This window comes from Aedes aegypti, unplaced genomic scaffold (genome assembly GCF_002204515.2).
Source record: "Aedes aegypti strain LVP_AGWG unplaced genomic scaffold, AaegL5.0 Primary Assembly AGWG_AaegL5_hic_scaff_470_PBJ_arrow, whole genome shotgun sequence".
Taxonomy (NCBI): domain Eukaryota; kingdom Metazoa; phylum Arthropoda; class Insecta; order Diptera; family Culicidae; genus Aedes; species Aedes aegypti.
In genome coordinates, this window is record NW_018736141.1 from 8,923 (window position 1) to 25,149 (window position 16,227).

At 37.3% G+C, this 16,227-nt stretch overlaps 1 protein-coding gene across 1 annotated transcript; it reads left to right on the forward strand.

Annotated features, from left to right (window-relative positions):
* The first annotated feature begins 1,579 nt into the window (after window positions 1–1,579).
* On the forward strand, window positions 1,580–15,102 carry LOC110681148 (homeobox protein Hox-D10-like). The gene is made up of 5 exons (XM_021856916.1): window positions 1,580–1,928; window positions 4,836–5,317; window positions 5,376–5,589; window positions 5,652–5,827; window positions 14,791–15,102. Exons 2-5 carry the CDS (start codon window positions 4,880–4,882, stop codon window positions 15,097–15,099), a joined length of 1,137 nt encoding a protein of 378 aa, XP_021712608.1. The 5' UTR covers window positions 1,580–1,928; window positions 4,836–4,879; the 3' UTR covers window positions 15,100–15,102.
* Window positions 15,103–16,227: the final 1,125 nt, after the last annotated feature.

Here is a 16,227-nt window from a genome sequence, read left to right on the forward strand (position 1 = left end):
TATGCTTTTCAAGAACTTTTGCTTAGGTGGACCATACTGCCCCTATTGACCCTACAGGTGGACTTCTATATCTAGCATCGCTGCCAAGTGTTCTCATGTGAAATAGGGCAAGTGAAGCAGTAGTAGAACAACAAAACAAAGAAATACATTATCTCAACGCTCAACTAAAAGAGCTGCCTCTCCCCTAAGGGAGTGTTTTCTTTGGTTCTATCAAACTTGGATCGTCTCACTTTGTTTATAATAGTGAGGATCGATGAAGAGCACTCGTTCATTTTATTTGCTTGATCTCTTCTTGCACACGCTCGGTGTATTCTGGCTATTCATTTGAGTCAGTTTGGCTTTAGTTGTGTTACGTCCGGGGAAAACAGGATATGTGGCCGAGTAAAACATTCACACGCGGACGTAAACGGATATAAAAACATGCACATTTTATTTACAGGACTATTTACATAATTACACAATACTACACCATATTAAAATGTACTGCGGAGAGCGCGCGCGGGCAGCATCTTGCTGCTGTTGCAGTCGATGGCGTTCTGCTGTATTGTTTATTGGCGTCTGTCGTCTATCACTCATGATAGAGACGAGCTGGACAGCAGGTGGGGAAATTGGGACACAATGCACCTGCTAATCCGTTCGTTCACAACATCTCCCCCTGTAAGATGTGGAACGTATGGAATCAAGGTGTAATTCTTCGAAGCTACAAAGAAGTCCTTGATTGAGTGGTAATGACGAGAGCCTCGTTGTTGTTCCATCATTGAAAACTATCCGCGAAAGAAACGATGCAGCGCAGGATGCCGACTGTTTGAGGCAGTTGTCGAACTGCCTGTTGCTGCTGACCAAACAGGATGCATCCGATGACGCCTTGGTTCTTTCGGATCGAAACCGAGCTCATGCAGAAATGACGCTGGCAAGTTGACGTCTGGTTTCTGTCGGGTTGCGTGATCCGAACGGTGATAGTGGTGGACATGGTGGAAAAACGAGCACTTCGCTTGTGGACCGAATCATGTTGCTAGTGGAGGAATTGCTTAGCTGATGTCCGTCTCCTGACATGCTGGGATTGCGAGGTCCAAACGATGTAGATGGTGAAATCGATGAAAGATGGGCCATCTTGTTGATTGATGATATGGATGTAGAAAGGGAATGGCCATCTTGCGAATCGAACCAGACTATCGTGGGAGGACGCTGACTGTGCGTTCGGACTCCCACTGGGTTGCGAGATTCGGTAATGGCGCTGCGTGATGGGAACGAATGACCATCATTCCAAGCAAATCTGCTGAAGGAGGACATCCGTGATGTGCGACTCCTGTGGGATTTTGCAGTGCGAATGACGATTGCGCATTTTCGTCCATCTTCCCTCCCGCGTAGGATCTGCAGTGTCGGTCGTATGATGGAGCGTTTGTACAACCGAACTGATAAACCTCGTCGCCACTGTTACGACGCGTTAGTGGGAGGTGGCCGTGATATGGTGAATCATATCAATTAGATAAAAACGCGTTCGTAAGCGAACAAACAATTTTAATAAAAGGACTCGACTTAACGTGTTAAAAGTATACACTCGAATGAATGATAAGAGGCACAGTACAATAGAGCATGACAACTATGATTTGCGGTATCCGGTTTATGCTTCTGACGTCTATCGTGTGGCAGCATGTAGCTGTCACCGATGAGCCCAGCTGGAAAGCGATGGTGAATCTGTGCGCTGAGGCAGTGTTCCCAACGCTTCTGTTCCGTTGTCTCAACAAGTTGCTTTGGACATTTGTAAAAAAGACAAGTTTTTGATTGTTTCGCTGGCGAAATAAATTGAAGAATCGCCGAAAAAGTATTCTGCGATCATATTGCGTGCTTCTAGAGTGAAGATTGTTTCTTGCGGTCTGATTTTTTTTTTCAACTTTAGCCTTTATCTAGGGGGTGTTTCATAAGCCCAGGTAAAAGATACACCTTTGGATGAAATACAGTAGTTTCTCGGGTATAGGGTAAAGATGGGCGGGATGGTTCACATAAGGAAAAGTTTTCCTTTTATGGAGCAGTATCTAGAACGATTTCTTGAAAAAAAGGGGCAAAATAAGTCAACCTTTCCTAAATTCATTTTTTTTTTCTCCGATGGAATATGCTGCAAGTGACCAAATAGCACTTTAATTCGCCCTGCGTGCTAGTGTAGTGCTTTAATGGAGCTGGCATGCCCTATATTAGCCGTACAGTAGCTGTGATAAGTCACTTCGAAATTGTTTTATGCAGTAAACACTCCATAATTTAAGATAGTTGTGATTTATATGCTATCATTTTGCAACAAAGATATCTATCGACGCCAAACCAAAATGTATTCCTCAAGAATCTTCTGAAGAACAATACTCGACAGTTTTTATTTACAATATAGCCCTTTATAATGCGGTAAAATTAACAAATGTACATAGAATTCGCAAAATAATGAATGCTCTATATACGGTTCGAGTAGACTACAGTTTGAAATCGGTATATCTCAAATCCAGATAATTTGGAAACTCGGGGTCTTCAGTATTAGAAAGATAGCGTCTTCGGCAAAGTAGTTCAGTAGCTCAAGGGCTATCATTATTTATTCGGAGAAATATAATATAAATATAATATTTATTTATAATATAAATACGATATTTTGCCAACAGGCGGCGCTAGATAGTATGGAACTTTTGTTTTGCAGATACTGCAGGATCCTGACTTTTTAGACAGATGGCATCTTTGGCAACGTTATTCAGAAGTTCAGGGAGAGACTATCATTATTTTATTAAATCTCAAACTTCAAGGATTAAGCAAAGAAAGCATTTCGGCTACTGAACAACTCTGCCGAAGACGCCGTCTTTCCAAGTAATCAGGCACCTGCAAAACAAATGTTTTATGTTCACTAGCGCCGCCTGATGGCAAAATTTTAAATCAACTAGCTCGAACAATGATAGTCCTTGAATTACCGAACAGCTTTGCCGAAGACGCCATCTTTCTAAGTGGTCAGGATCCTGAGATCTGCAACACAAAATTTTCATGCACACTAGCGCGCCTTGTGGCAAACTCCCGAATCTCTTGCCTAAAATAATGATAGCCCTTGAGCTACTGAACAATTTTGTTGAAGATGTCATCTTTGAATGTGGTCAGACTCCTGGGATATTCGCAAAACCAAGGGTGTTGTACAAAGTACAACGCGCGACTACTCGCGTTACAAAAATTCGCGTGACAACCGAAAGGTTGAAAAGGATTTTTAACTCGATATCGACTCATGCTTTTCTCTTGAATTGCTCTCATTCTTTGGAACCTCTTTAATTCAATTAGACACTGAGATTGTATAAAATTTATGATTTTTCAGTTTGTAAACCAAAAAACTAATCATTTAAAATACTACACCTTGCTTTATTATTTTTTTATTACACTAATATCAAAGGTAAGATTTCGTAATATTGAATGACTTCAATTATTATTTCATCCAAAATCCGGGAAAATTATTGATAATTAGGTATATCAGGAGAAAAGTAAGTTGAAATACGGTGGCAACCCTGTCGTGAGTGCTTTAGACATAGGGATTGCCCATAAATTACGTAGCCTATTCCATTCGGACTCTGAGATCACTCCACACTAAACATTCTACATAAGCTACCATATATATTGTTTCGCTTACTTTAATTTCCATTATTGTTTGCACCAATTTCTTTTAGCTTCTTTCACTGATTTAGTTGCATTTTTGTTCATGGGGCGTTATTCCTTTTTGATTATTTTCGTATTTGTAGAATTTAAAGATGGGTTCATCGCATGAATCATCATTTTGTGTTCTATCTATTATTGCAGTGATTTGTCTTTTTTTTTGTTAAATTGTGGCCCATACTACTGCCTAACAGTTCTTAACCCATTGCTGATGCGTACTTTTTTTCGCGATGTTTCGGCATCGTACACTCGGTTTTCTAATTGTAGATAAAGTGCCCCGACGAAGACGGGCCCGGCGCCGACCTGGGTTGCGTACCTGGGCTACTTTGAAAGTAATTTGGAAGAGAAATACCGCATGGTAAAAGAAAGATTATATGAATGAAGAGGCTAGCAAAATGTCGCAATTATTTATGGGAACAGGTTATCGATTATCACACCTCTCCCATCTTGAAACAAATCATCGTAAAGGATTTCTTCTTTAAGTTTTTATTCTTCATAAAGGTAATGTACATAATAAATATAAACAATAATATACACTTTTTGGACTTTTCGTGAGAACCAAAACTACATTCTTTCATAACATGCAAAAATGAGAATATGTATGGTAGACTTTATTGTGTGTCTGATTTTAATATGGTAGCTAACATTTGTGCGCGCGACTTATAATTTTAATCGACTGTTTGACTCTTACGTAAAGTAGTTGACGATAGGTAGCAATTGAATAAAAAAGCTCTAAACATTAGTATTGGAGCTACAAATAATTCGAATAAATAAAGCAATTAGTTTCCTTAATCGTATCATTTCAATGCAATATCACATCCGAAAAAATACGTTAAAGTGAACGTCATAACATATTAAAAACATTTCAGAATAGAGAAGCATTTCAATTGTGTGATAATTTTGATGTTATCCACTTTATTCTATTCACAATAATGTCTGTAAAGCAAAATATACGAGTCTATTTTTAGCTGCAAGTCTTCAAGACTCTTCAAGAAATCCTTTTCTTGGGAATCGTTACGAGCATGGATAGTAAAATATCGTGTAAGTTTCGTTAATACTGTGCCAAACTTACGAATCCTAGGTTTTCAATAGTTTATTGTTTTTCGTTTCTCAATCATGAATAGTTATCGTTCATTCATAGTATCAAACCGTCAACTAATAAGTTTTATTTTTAGGAACAGATGACATTAAACAGGAAATCGAACCAGCTGAAACAAAAATGGAGGAAGATTTTGAAACTATGAGCAAAAAAATTAAAACTGAGCTATCCGATGAGCTGGACAGCGGCTTAGACATTAAACCAGAATCTATAGACATTAAAAATGTCAATGATGTCCCCTATGTCAGTGAGATCAAATCCGAACCCAACGGAGAGTTGCCGTGTGAGATCAAGTCTGAACCAAACGATGATATGACCGGAGAGATCAAATCCGAACCCAATGAGGAATTCCCGTGTCAGATCAAGAAGGAACCTAACGAGAAACAAAAGTTGTCTATGGAACAGCTTATGGCACAACGGGCCAGGTTTCGCCGAAAGCGAACTCCTTACAATCGTCATCAGTTACTAGAACTAGAGAAACATTTTGCAGAGCAACAGTTTGTCAACTTCAAACAACGTGTCGCAATAGCAGAAGGTCTTGAGCTGACTGAAAGACAGGTACGAACAGTGGTTTATCTACTAGGTTTCAGTAATAACGTTTTTCTCACATCTCTAGGTTAAAGTGTGGTTCCAGAACAGAAGGGCAAAGGACAAACGAATAGAAGCCGGCCTCGCATCGCCATGGACTCAATCAAGATGGGCTACTGGGGCTGCTGGTAATATCATTCCTAGTTTTCGTAAATCGATTGATAAATCAAATGCAAAAACCTCAGTAGAAAGTGTGGAGATAAAGAAAGAAGAAGGCGAAGAAATAAAGAAGGAAGATGCGGGTAAGTGTCTATTAATCTACATACTATTACATGTTGTACCAAATCATTTTTTACTGTTTTAGATGCCGACGTAGTCATTGTAGACAAGTCTAACAGGCCAGAAAAAATGCGTCAAAAACGTACTAATTTTACAACCGAGCAGCTTGAACTACTGGAAAAAGAATTCACGGAAAAAAAGTACCTCAACTTCCTCGAGCGGTGTCAACTGGCTTCTGAGCTGAAGCTCAGTGAACAACAGGTTAGTATAATTTATAATAGATGTGGTAGATGTTTATAACAATGTTCTTTGGATAGTATTATGATAAGTTGGAATTAGCCTCCGTGCCCTCACATTTCAGGGGCCTCCACAAATCTTGGCAAACATATTTGAAGTTAAACTTTTACGAAAAATTGCTTCATAAGGTTTGGAAGATTCAAGGTGTTTTCATAAATCCGGAATATTGGACAATATTTATGCAAATAAAATTACTAAAACAAAGCATTAGAGCATTCAGAATGGGATTTTGTTGACATCACGAGAAACAAGAAGACTAAGAAAGATTCAAAAACTATTTGGATAAACAAGTAGACTGCCATTCTTTTGCTTAAGGTGAAGATAAATCGAAGCCAAACCTCAAATTTTCAAGAGCACGAATCTGGAGAACCGAACACCCGTTTGAGCTAAAAACCTAATCGATTGGTCACCACCAGCGAGTGACCAATCGATTAAGTTTTCAGCTTAAACGAATGTTTGGTTCTCCAGATCCGTGCTCTTGAAGATTTGAGGTTTGGCTTCGATTTATCTTCACCTTAAATTCCTAACGATTTTCTTATGTGAATTTTCCAACTGTAACGAAAGCTTGCTTAAGTTTAAGACTAGGTTCGAATAACCAAACAGGAAACAGAAAAACAAAACGTAACTAATAGGAACTAGATAAGAGTTTGATTCTTCTTCATAGAGTCAGTCCAGACATTTGTCTTTTTCATAATCCCCCATTATATTGCGAGAGTACTACTGGTCGGATAACTGTATGTATTTTTTCATGACTGTCTCTAGGAATTTCGTGAGAATTTAGGTTCTTTCCCAAAATAGCTTCACTTCTTCTTTCTGGCGTTACGTCCCCACTGGGACAGAGCCTGCTTCTCAGATAAGTGTTCTTATGAGCACTTCCACAGTTATTAACTGAGAGCTTACTATGCCAATGACTATTTTTTGCATGTGTATTTTGTGTGGCAGGTACGATGATACTCTATGCCCTGGGAAGTCGAGAAAATTTCCAACCCGAAAAGATCCTCGACCGGTGAAATTCGAACCCACGACCCTCAGCTTGGTCTTGCTGAATAGCCGCGCGTTTACCGCTATGGCTATCCGGGCCCCTCAAAATAGCTCCAGCAGTTCATTAAGAGATTATTTCCCGTTCCATTCCTCAAAGAATTTTACTAACGGATTATTCCAAGAATTTTTTTTGCGAAAATCTCAAGAATATACTTTTGGGAACTTGTAACAGTGTGTTTGTTTGACAAATTGAGACATGAATTTGCGAAAAAATACGCGTTCTAGTGAGACTGGAACTCACGACTCCGCGTACGCTAGATTGGCGCTTTAACCAACTAACCTACAGAACACCTTATGATTCTGCGGAATAGAGAGCCTAACTGAATCCGAGTATTAACTATTAACACGTCTGTTTTTCGCAAATCCATGTCTTTTTCGGACTTAGATGTTCAAGGAAGTCCAAAATCTTCCGGTGATTCTTCCATCGAATTCCTTAGTATATCCTCCAAGATTTACGTTTAGAACTGGAGTAACAACTGGAGATTTTGGTTGATGGAACAGTGAAAAACTATCTGGAGGAACTCCTAATATAGTCTTCGTAAAAAATCGGGGTAATTCCTGAGGATATTACTGGAGGTAGTTTCATTGGAACTGGGGACGGAGGTGGTGTAGTGGTCAGAACACACGCCTCTTCGAGAACCTGGGATCGAATCCCATCCCCAAGATAATCATTCGTTGGATGGATTTCTGAGAGGATTGGTGTAGAATCTCTTAGTATTCCAGATAGACATATCTAGACGAATACTTTATCTTTTCTCGATAGTGACAAAGTAATACGACATGCACTAAACAAAGGACACGAAATATACTACAATAGATCAAATATTGGTCGCAGTGGTTTATGTTTTGAACAGAAAAAAAAAACATATCTGAACAAATCACTAGAAGATTTCTTGAAGTTTATCCTCGAGACATGTGAGACGAAATTCTCGAAGAACCTTGGTGAAAATTTCAAAATTGGCACATATCTCGCGAAGAAAGCATCCAACACCAGTGTACTTTTTATTTTGGCTTTGTGCACTAGCAGAAAGCTTAAAATAAGAGGATCAGAAACGTTTGCCAGTTATTCCTCCAGTTTAGTACCATTGGAAACGTGAGCAAGGGCACAAGTCGGCCATTTTGCCGGCCATCTTTGGATTCCGAGATGTTTCACCTTAAGGTGAAGGTGAATCGAAGCCAAAGTTCAAATTTTGAAGAGCACGGAGAACCAAACATCCGTTTGAGCTGAAAACCTAATCGGTTGGTCACCAGCTAGCGACCAATCGATTAAGTTTTCAGCTTGAACGGATGTTCGGTTCTCCAGATCCGTGCTCTGGAAAATTCCAACTTTGGCTTCGATTCATCTTCACCTTAAGCTCTGGAGATCTAATCCGATATTTCTAAAATTGGTTCACTAAATAGTTTGAACTATAAGTAGTGGTTAAAATGATTTTAACAAAAAAAAACTAGTTGTGTTATAAATTTTGTCAGTGATGACCCGGATGTCAGTAGGGTGCAGAACCACTTGAGCACTTCCATGATTCACTTTGGCATGGGTTTTTTTTCGGCCAAATTGTCTGAAACTTTGCAGAGACAAGTGTATTAGTACGACACATATTGAGGCCAAATATAAGCTCTGTAGCTTTCAAAAAAACCCACTGCCGAAGTGAATCAAAAGTGCCAAGAATAAGATCCGACTCCCTAATAGTTATATTCAGTCCAATTCTAAAGTTTCTTTACAAATAAAACATCATATTTCTTTTAGATTTGTGAACTAAGTTTTAAAAAAAATCTAATAATTTTGTTTAGAAAAGTGTTTATTAATGTTATTTTTCTAGATAAATAAAAATTGAATGGTGTTTGTATGTCACGAAATGACTTACGAACGGGTCAACGGATTTGGCTGATTCTTACTCCGCTTTGTTCGTCATAGGCCAGGAGAAGTGGATGAACTTGTCATTCATTTTTCTGTCAATTCTCATACAAAATCTACTTTTTCTCTGACATAAATTCACTTTAGGTGAACCACTTCCCCTGGCCTATGGGATCCGGCGTGTATGTGTGTATAAAAATACCAGGATATTTAAGATATTTACCACGAAAGTCGGGGAAAACGAGAATGAAGGAACTGTCATTTTGCAAGGGCAATTCAAATGGTTTTTTCACAGCGTACTTGATGGCAAGACAAAGTTTACCGGGACCACTAGTATGTTGCTACAAATACCATTAGTGCACCAGATTCCGCTCATTTAAGGGAAGTTACGTGTTGAAATGCTTATTATAACATAACTATTGTGTCGATCAATACTATTTTTATGTCACAATGTAGCTCCAAGTATATGTAATCAGCGGCAAAATCATAAGAATTTGAGAAACATTCATAAAAAATATATAATTGCATTTGTTACTGCATTTAAGTATGCTTGATTTCGTGACGAACTTACTAAAACGCAGTATTTCGAATTTCGTCATTTATACTGATATTTTTTATGGTCAAACAATAGCAACTACTGCAATAAAAAAGGCTGTACTAAAATCGGCATTTCTTCAAAAAAAAAAAGTTTTTTGTATAAGCGGTTATTGAAACGTACAGTAATACCTAGTTAGTGATCCAATAACCGCTCACGAGGTCTACTGTTTTCAATATAAAGAATATTATTATTTTATCAAACGAAAATAATGTCAGAAGACTCCATTTGATAGCTGTTAATATTGCTAGAATACCGTGACATGCTCTATTACCGTGAGGTTAAAAAACTCAAGTTTCAATCGATCAGATAAAAGTAACGTATGATTATTTTCAAGTCTTTCATGTTTTATATAGTAGACCGTTTTATATACTTTGCATTAAAAATATGATTTGAACCATTTTGAAAATTTTAACCATAGTTACAGTTGATGGTGTGAAACATACCAGTGTTTCAAATACCGTGCATCTGACCCCTACTGCCGGGTCACATTTTGAAACATCTCTCAATTGAACGAACGAAGCGCATCAAAAATAAAACTTTTATATCAAACAACGTAGGGTAACCAATATATTTTGGACCCCCTTGGCCATTTTCCTGCAAATTTCCCAGTTTAAATCGAAAGACCAACTAAATAGGCATGCCATTTGGAAAGATAGGACTATTGCGCACTTGCATCAACCGTTTGTACAAAGAAAATGTGTTTATTTTATCTGAAATTGATTTAATTTAATCGGTGCATCCATGCAACCGTTACAACACGTTACACACATAAATAGAAGCCGTCAGAAATCTTTCAAATGTAAACAAAAACTTTTTTCGAATTTCTGGACAAAAAGCGTAGAATTTGTTCGGTTTTCCATTGTCGATCGATTGATTAGACTATGGGCAAGCATATTATACATCCAGTGTCATGGACTTTGTCGCCAAACGATAAAAAACTGCCGGGGGTCCAAAATATATGCCATGAGGGTCCAAAATGTATTGGTGTGTCCAAAATAATGAAAAACAACGCATCACAATTCAATTATTTTCGACTTTTCTGGATCCTACATGACCGTTTTCGCATTTTTATCTCGTAGAGGTAGTTTTTCTCTACATTTTGACATGTTCTTTGACTTGGGTACGCTGTGCAATTGATTATTTGGGACACAAAACTAAAATCACTTCCTTAGGGGGTCCAAAATACGACCGTTACCCTATTGAGGTTTGCATGATTGATTCGAGAAATAAAATATATATTTCACTTCGCTATTTTGGAATTATAACTGAAACACGGTATTTGGAACGACTGTACCCCGTTTGACATAAAGTCGTTTGGCATAAGGTCGTTTGGCATAAAGCCGTTTGGCATAAAGTCGTTTGGCATAATGGTCATTTGGCATAATGGCTTGATTGACTTAAAATAAATATCGGCTTTTTTAAGCTTTTACCGAGATCAACAACATCGAGCCCATAGCAAAAAAATTGGTAGGTTCTAAACAAGCGTGTGTTCGTTCAGAGATTTTCCAAAAATGGTTAACATTTAGCATTACTAAACAATAAAATTTAAAACAGTATAAATATAAAAAACAGCCTATTTTTAAAAGAAGGCAAAATTTATAATTAAATCAATAGAAAAATGGATGGCAAAAAATTTTGCGGCATAATAAAACGAAAAGACATAAAAAAGTGCGTTCATAATCATCGAAGTGATTGTGCTACTTTTCCCCGACAAGTGGTGCCGAGAAAAAACAATAAACAGTCAAAAGAAGGAAGTATTCTGTCATTCTCGACTATACACATGTTGACAAAAATGCTGAGGACGGTAAAACTCGAAAGAACCGCCAATTAAATAAAAAAGAGTGCATATTAGATGGTCCGTTCGTTCACCATTCTGAAATGTATAAAGTTACGACATTTATGAGTGCTAAAACTTTTCGGGGAAGTGGGCTAGCCGGGGATATTCGGGGAAGCGACATTCGGGGAACCGACATTCTGGAAAAAGTAGCACAACCCTTCGAAGTAACTGCAGTAATCGATTTCTCTATTCGCTGATAATTTGAGCAGATCAGTGTTATCGATTGCCGCCTTTTAGTCAGTTGGAAACAAAAATACTAAAAAAAATGTAGCTCCAAAGAACAGCCTATGCATAAAAGAAGGAGAAATTTATTGAAATTTTAAATCAACAGTTTTCATACCTATAATTATGGTTACATCATATCTAGAAAAAAAAAATAACAATAAAAAGAAGGGTAAATTTTGTGCTAAATATATAAAAATCTTCAATGCAAAAAACTGTTCCAATAGCGAAACTCAAAAGAAGAATCAATATTTGAAAGAAGGGTAATTTCTGGATAAAAAATGAAATACTATTACTTGTATTTCCTAATATGCTTAAATTTATTCAAGAGCGAATGATTGTTGAATAGAGTGTCATTTTGTATCAATCGACTCCAAAACAAGGCTGATGTCTCTAGAATGATTCAATAGAAACGTAAAAAAGAAAAATTGAGAAATTCTTAGTTTCAGACTAATTATGCCAAACGATAATGGTCGCCAAACGACTTTATGCCAAATGACCATTATGCCAAACGACTTTATGCCAAACGGCTTTATGCCAAATGACTTACCACCATTTGGAACACATAAGCAACCGTGCCCTAATACCGTGTGTTTACACCAGGCGATTACATTCTAACATTATTTTTGTTTGTTTGTGTGTGCAACTTTAGTTCAAGTTTGACGTGGCTTTCTAAATACTACTTATTGTGCTAAGGTTTGTTACAATAATTTAGAAAAATAAATAATATAATATGCTAGAAATCTACATAATTCCCAAATACACTGTATTAGGCAACACACGGAATTAGAGCAGGTCACGGTATATCCGTGCGAAAAATGTTGGTTTTTAACACTAGTGAGTGGAAATATGCGGCATAAGCGGATACTGGTGCAACGTCGATTTGAATACGTTATCCTTTGAGACAATTTCAGTTGCCAATTTACTATAACTTAAAAAACTGAATGGTCATCAAATTGACATTGTTTGTCCAAGTTTTGTTTATCGTGATTATTAAATGGGTATTTTAAGAAGCACCAACAAATAGAGAGAATAAGTTTAATGTGTAATCAACTTGTCTTCAGATTATTAGAGTATGCTCTATTGAATTCTCCAAATTTTATGAATCGTTCTTTTCTCACATTTTCGCCCCCTTTTAGTTTTTTCGCTTCCCGAATTCCATTTTACAAATTTTTACCCCCCTGAAAACCGCTCCCAGGGGGCGAATACGCCCACTTTGGGAATCATTGCTCTAGATGGTCTCGATGGTCTTTAGTTTAAAACAGAGACTTCCCTGGGCATAGAGTATCTTTGTACCTGCCACACGATATACGAATGCGAAAATGGTAACATTGGCAAAGAAAGCTCTCAGTTAATAACTGTGGAAGCGCACATTGAATACTATGCTGAAAAGCAGGCTCTGTGGCTCTGTCACTGTGAGGACGTAATGCCAAGAAAAGAAGAATAAGCATAATATGCGTTAAGTTGACAGTAAGAAGGAAATCTTCAAATGAATTTTGTCCTTGACGAATAAGCATTGAATTTACCTGTAAAGATATAAAATCCACAAAAATATATAAAACATTAAAGAAAACATTACATTCATTTATTTAAATTTACGTTCATTAGGAATTTAAAGCATTTTAAATGTCCTTTTATTTCTGGAAAAATGGCTCCCCTGTCCGAGTGCTTTATTTGTATGACATAACTATACACTTCATAGCTTCTCTTCTAGTCACGTTCTAGTCTACAAGAGGTTTTGGGGTATGCGATAAAGGCAAAAGTACTTTGACCGCGGTTTTATAGGCGTTTATTTATAGCACCCCAGAAGTAAATCGTAAAACTAAAATTGTTACTTGGGATATGACATCGAATATCTCCTCAATAGCAAAACATACAATCATAGCTCTATTTATCATTGGTCTGTTATGCTTGAAAGTCATGTAATATCTAATCAATAACAAAATATACCATCATAGTAAAATGTGTTGAAAATGTGTTGTTCGTGCTAAAATACTAAAAAAAATGTTTGGCCATGATAGCTCATTCTACTATTCGTATGATATTCATTCAAAATACCTATAAGAAGCAAATTTTTTTTGCGGTAAGGCAAAACGTTTATTTTTCAATCATGCTTAATTTAGATATTCGAATCAAAGAACTACATTTACCATTATTTTGATCTACTCGTTAATAGCTTATTTTGTTTTTAATATCTAAATAATAACATATTGTGTTATTTACTGTGGCCTACTATAATATTTGTGTTATTATTATCTCATTATAATGGCAATGGCAAAATATGATATTATTGAGTTTTTGTGCCATACAAACTTAGTTATTTTAACTCCTATTTCAAACAACAAATAACAAATTTTGACATTCAAACATTCTATTTTAAAGGTAAATTTTGTTATTCGTTTGCAATTCTCCTCTACCCAGGCAGAGGCGATGAAATTTTGAAAATTTCTTGCAGACAACGATTTTTTAACCGTATTTTTTTAAGCAGATACGCGCAGGATGTTTCAATTTCGTAAAGATATTGCGGGGAAATTTAAAAATTTGGATAGGCTCGCGGAAATAACGCGCAGCGAGCTATCTCCGCACAGAACAAAAGTAACACAGTGTGCGTTGAATTCTGGTTCATTAAAATATCATCCCAACACTACGCATCTACATGTCACACCTGAGATTGATCATGTTCTTGGTAAAAAAAATCATTTCATTCAATTTTCGTTTTCAGTGATTTTTAATGCTTATCAGCTGGAACGCATATGGTTTCGGGAAAAAAAGATCCGTGACGGCTAGTAGTTTATGGCAGAGTCTATGAATGGACATTCATAGACTCTGGTTTATGGGATTTCGACTTATTAATTTGAACACGACAGTAGAAGCCTTTTACCTTCCAAAAACTCTATGAAATGAAAGCAACGGACGACCATGGTGGCTATCAATATAATTATGAAGGGATGTAATGCCATAGGCAGAGATCTGTAAAAGTAGTTAAACAACCGTGCCACCTTTCGTAGCTAGTTTGCCAGTATATAAAGTGTATCATCATACATCGGAGCGCTGTAGTTGAAAGGACATGAAATATGTAATTATTTTTTGGCCCGAATAGTACCTTTTTGTATCAAAAGAACTATGAATAGTAGAAGAAGATATGAACATATCTTATATTGAGAAAATTGGGAAACGTCAAACCATTCCAAACCGGCACCTAACGACGCGCATCGCTGACTTTGATTGGAAGCCTGGAAAATTTACCAGTCGAAGTCGTTCGATTTTCCAGGAATCAAAATTTTTCTTGCAACGCGTAATAGTAGTTTTTATTTCGCGCCATAATGATACACCAAACTGATTTGAAATCATATCACTTTTCTCTTTTTTCTGTACAGGTACAAGTATGGTTCCAAAACCGGCGATCGAGGTGGAAAAAGCTGACCTCTGAAGCTGACAGTCCCGAAAGTAACAAGTACGTAAGCCTCCGTGGATCGTATGATAATGCGCCAGTCAAAATTAAAGATGAGCCCGAGTGGGATGAAAACGAACCCTTGGATTATTCTGGCTTGCAACCGATCAGTAACAATTCTCCAGTACTGCACCAACTGAAAGCAGATCCTAGCCAGATTATAGATCAGCCGGTTATCGAAAGATCAGAACTTGAAATGATAAGTGATGCTATTCGGCGCCTTATCCGGTGCTGATGAATGATCTTCATCGTAGTGAGAACGAGTATAATAATAGTGTTCCGCCGCTTGGACGGTAAAGTTAGAGCCAACTTCGCCGTTAGATAAGTCTCCCGAGTATCCTCCATTTTATTCGCGGCAGATCAGCCGTTGATCCTGATATTATGGACCTATCGATTTCTACAAGAACGGCACCATTGAAACAAACAGAAACACATCAGCGCTCACCTAACAGCGTTCCCAATATGGTACAAGAGAATGATATAAAAATCGAAAACAATTCGATTGACCATAAAATTACAGAAGAAACAGAAGAAATGGATACAACAGATACTACGAATTGTGCAGAACCTGAAACTAAATTCAAGCTGATGAAACTAAGCAAATTGTGGATGATTTGCTAAACGATACTAAATGTGAGAAAGAAAAGATCTCATCTGTCGACAGTCCTGATACATCACAAGTTGCCATGAAAATTGAAAACGGTACAGCTGTTACTTTCAAGGAAATATGTGCTCCCGAAATCGCTGCAGACTGTACTATGTCTGAGCCAATGGACAGCCAATCTCAAGAGCCCATGGACACCGAGAAGTCTTCAAATAATATGGATGGAGACATTAGTGCATCTGTTATCGATTCTGCTGCAACGCAATCCGTTCCAATAAAAGTCGAAAAAGAACTTACTGATGCTGTTAGTGAAAGTTCTACGGGTACAACTGATCAAGAACCCATGGATATTCAAAATGATCTGCGTAATAATGTTGAAGTCGATGAAAAACTATCAACAGGTTCGTCACTTTATAAACTAATTGAAGATGTCGAAAAACTTCAAGACGGTAGATGTAGTCCAACGTCAAACATAGGAACTGAGACTAAAACTAAGGAAATTGAACCTACGAATACTGCAGGAAGTATAACATCTGAAGTAGATAAATTAAATGATTCCTGTACTGAACTAGATACTGAAACCAAAATGGCAAGTAAAGATATCCGTGATGAATCACTAGACAAAGAACAAGAATCATTGGATAAAAAACAAGAAAGTAGCAATTGTAATTCGACATCTGATAAAACCGTTCCTACGGCAAACGATCTCAAAAGCATAGACGAGAAATCAACCACAGAAGATAAAATAAGTCCTGGCGA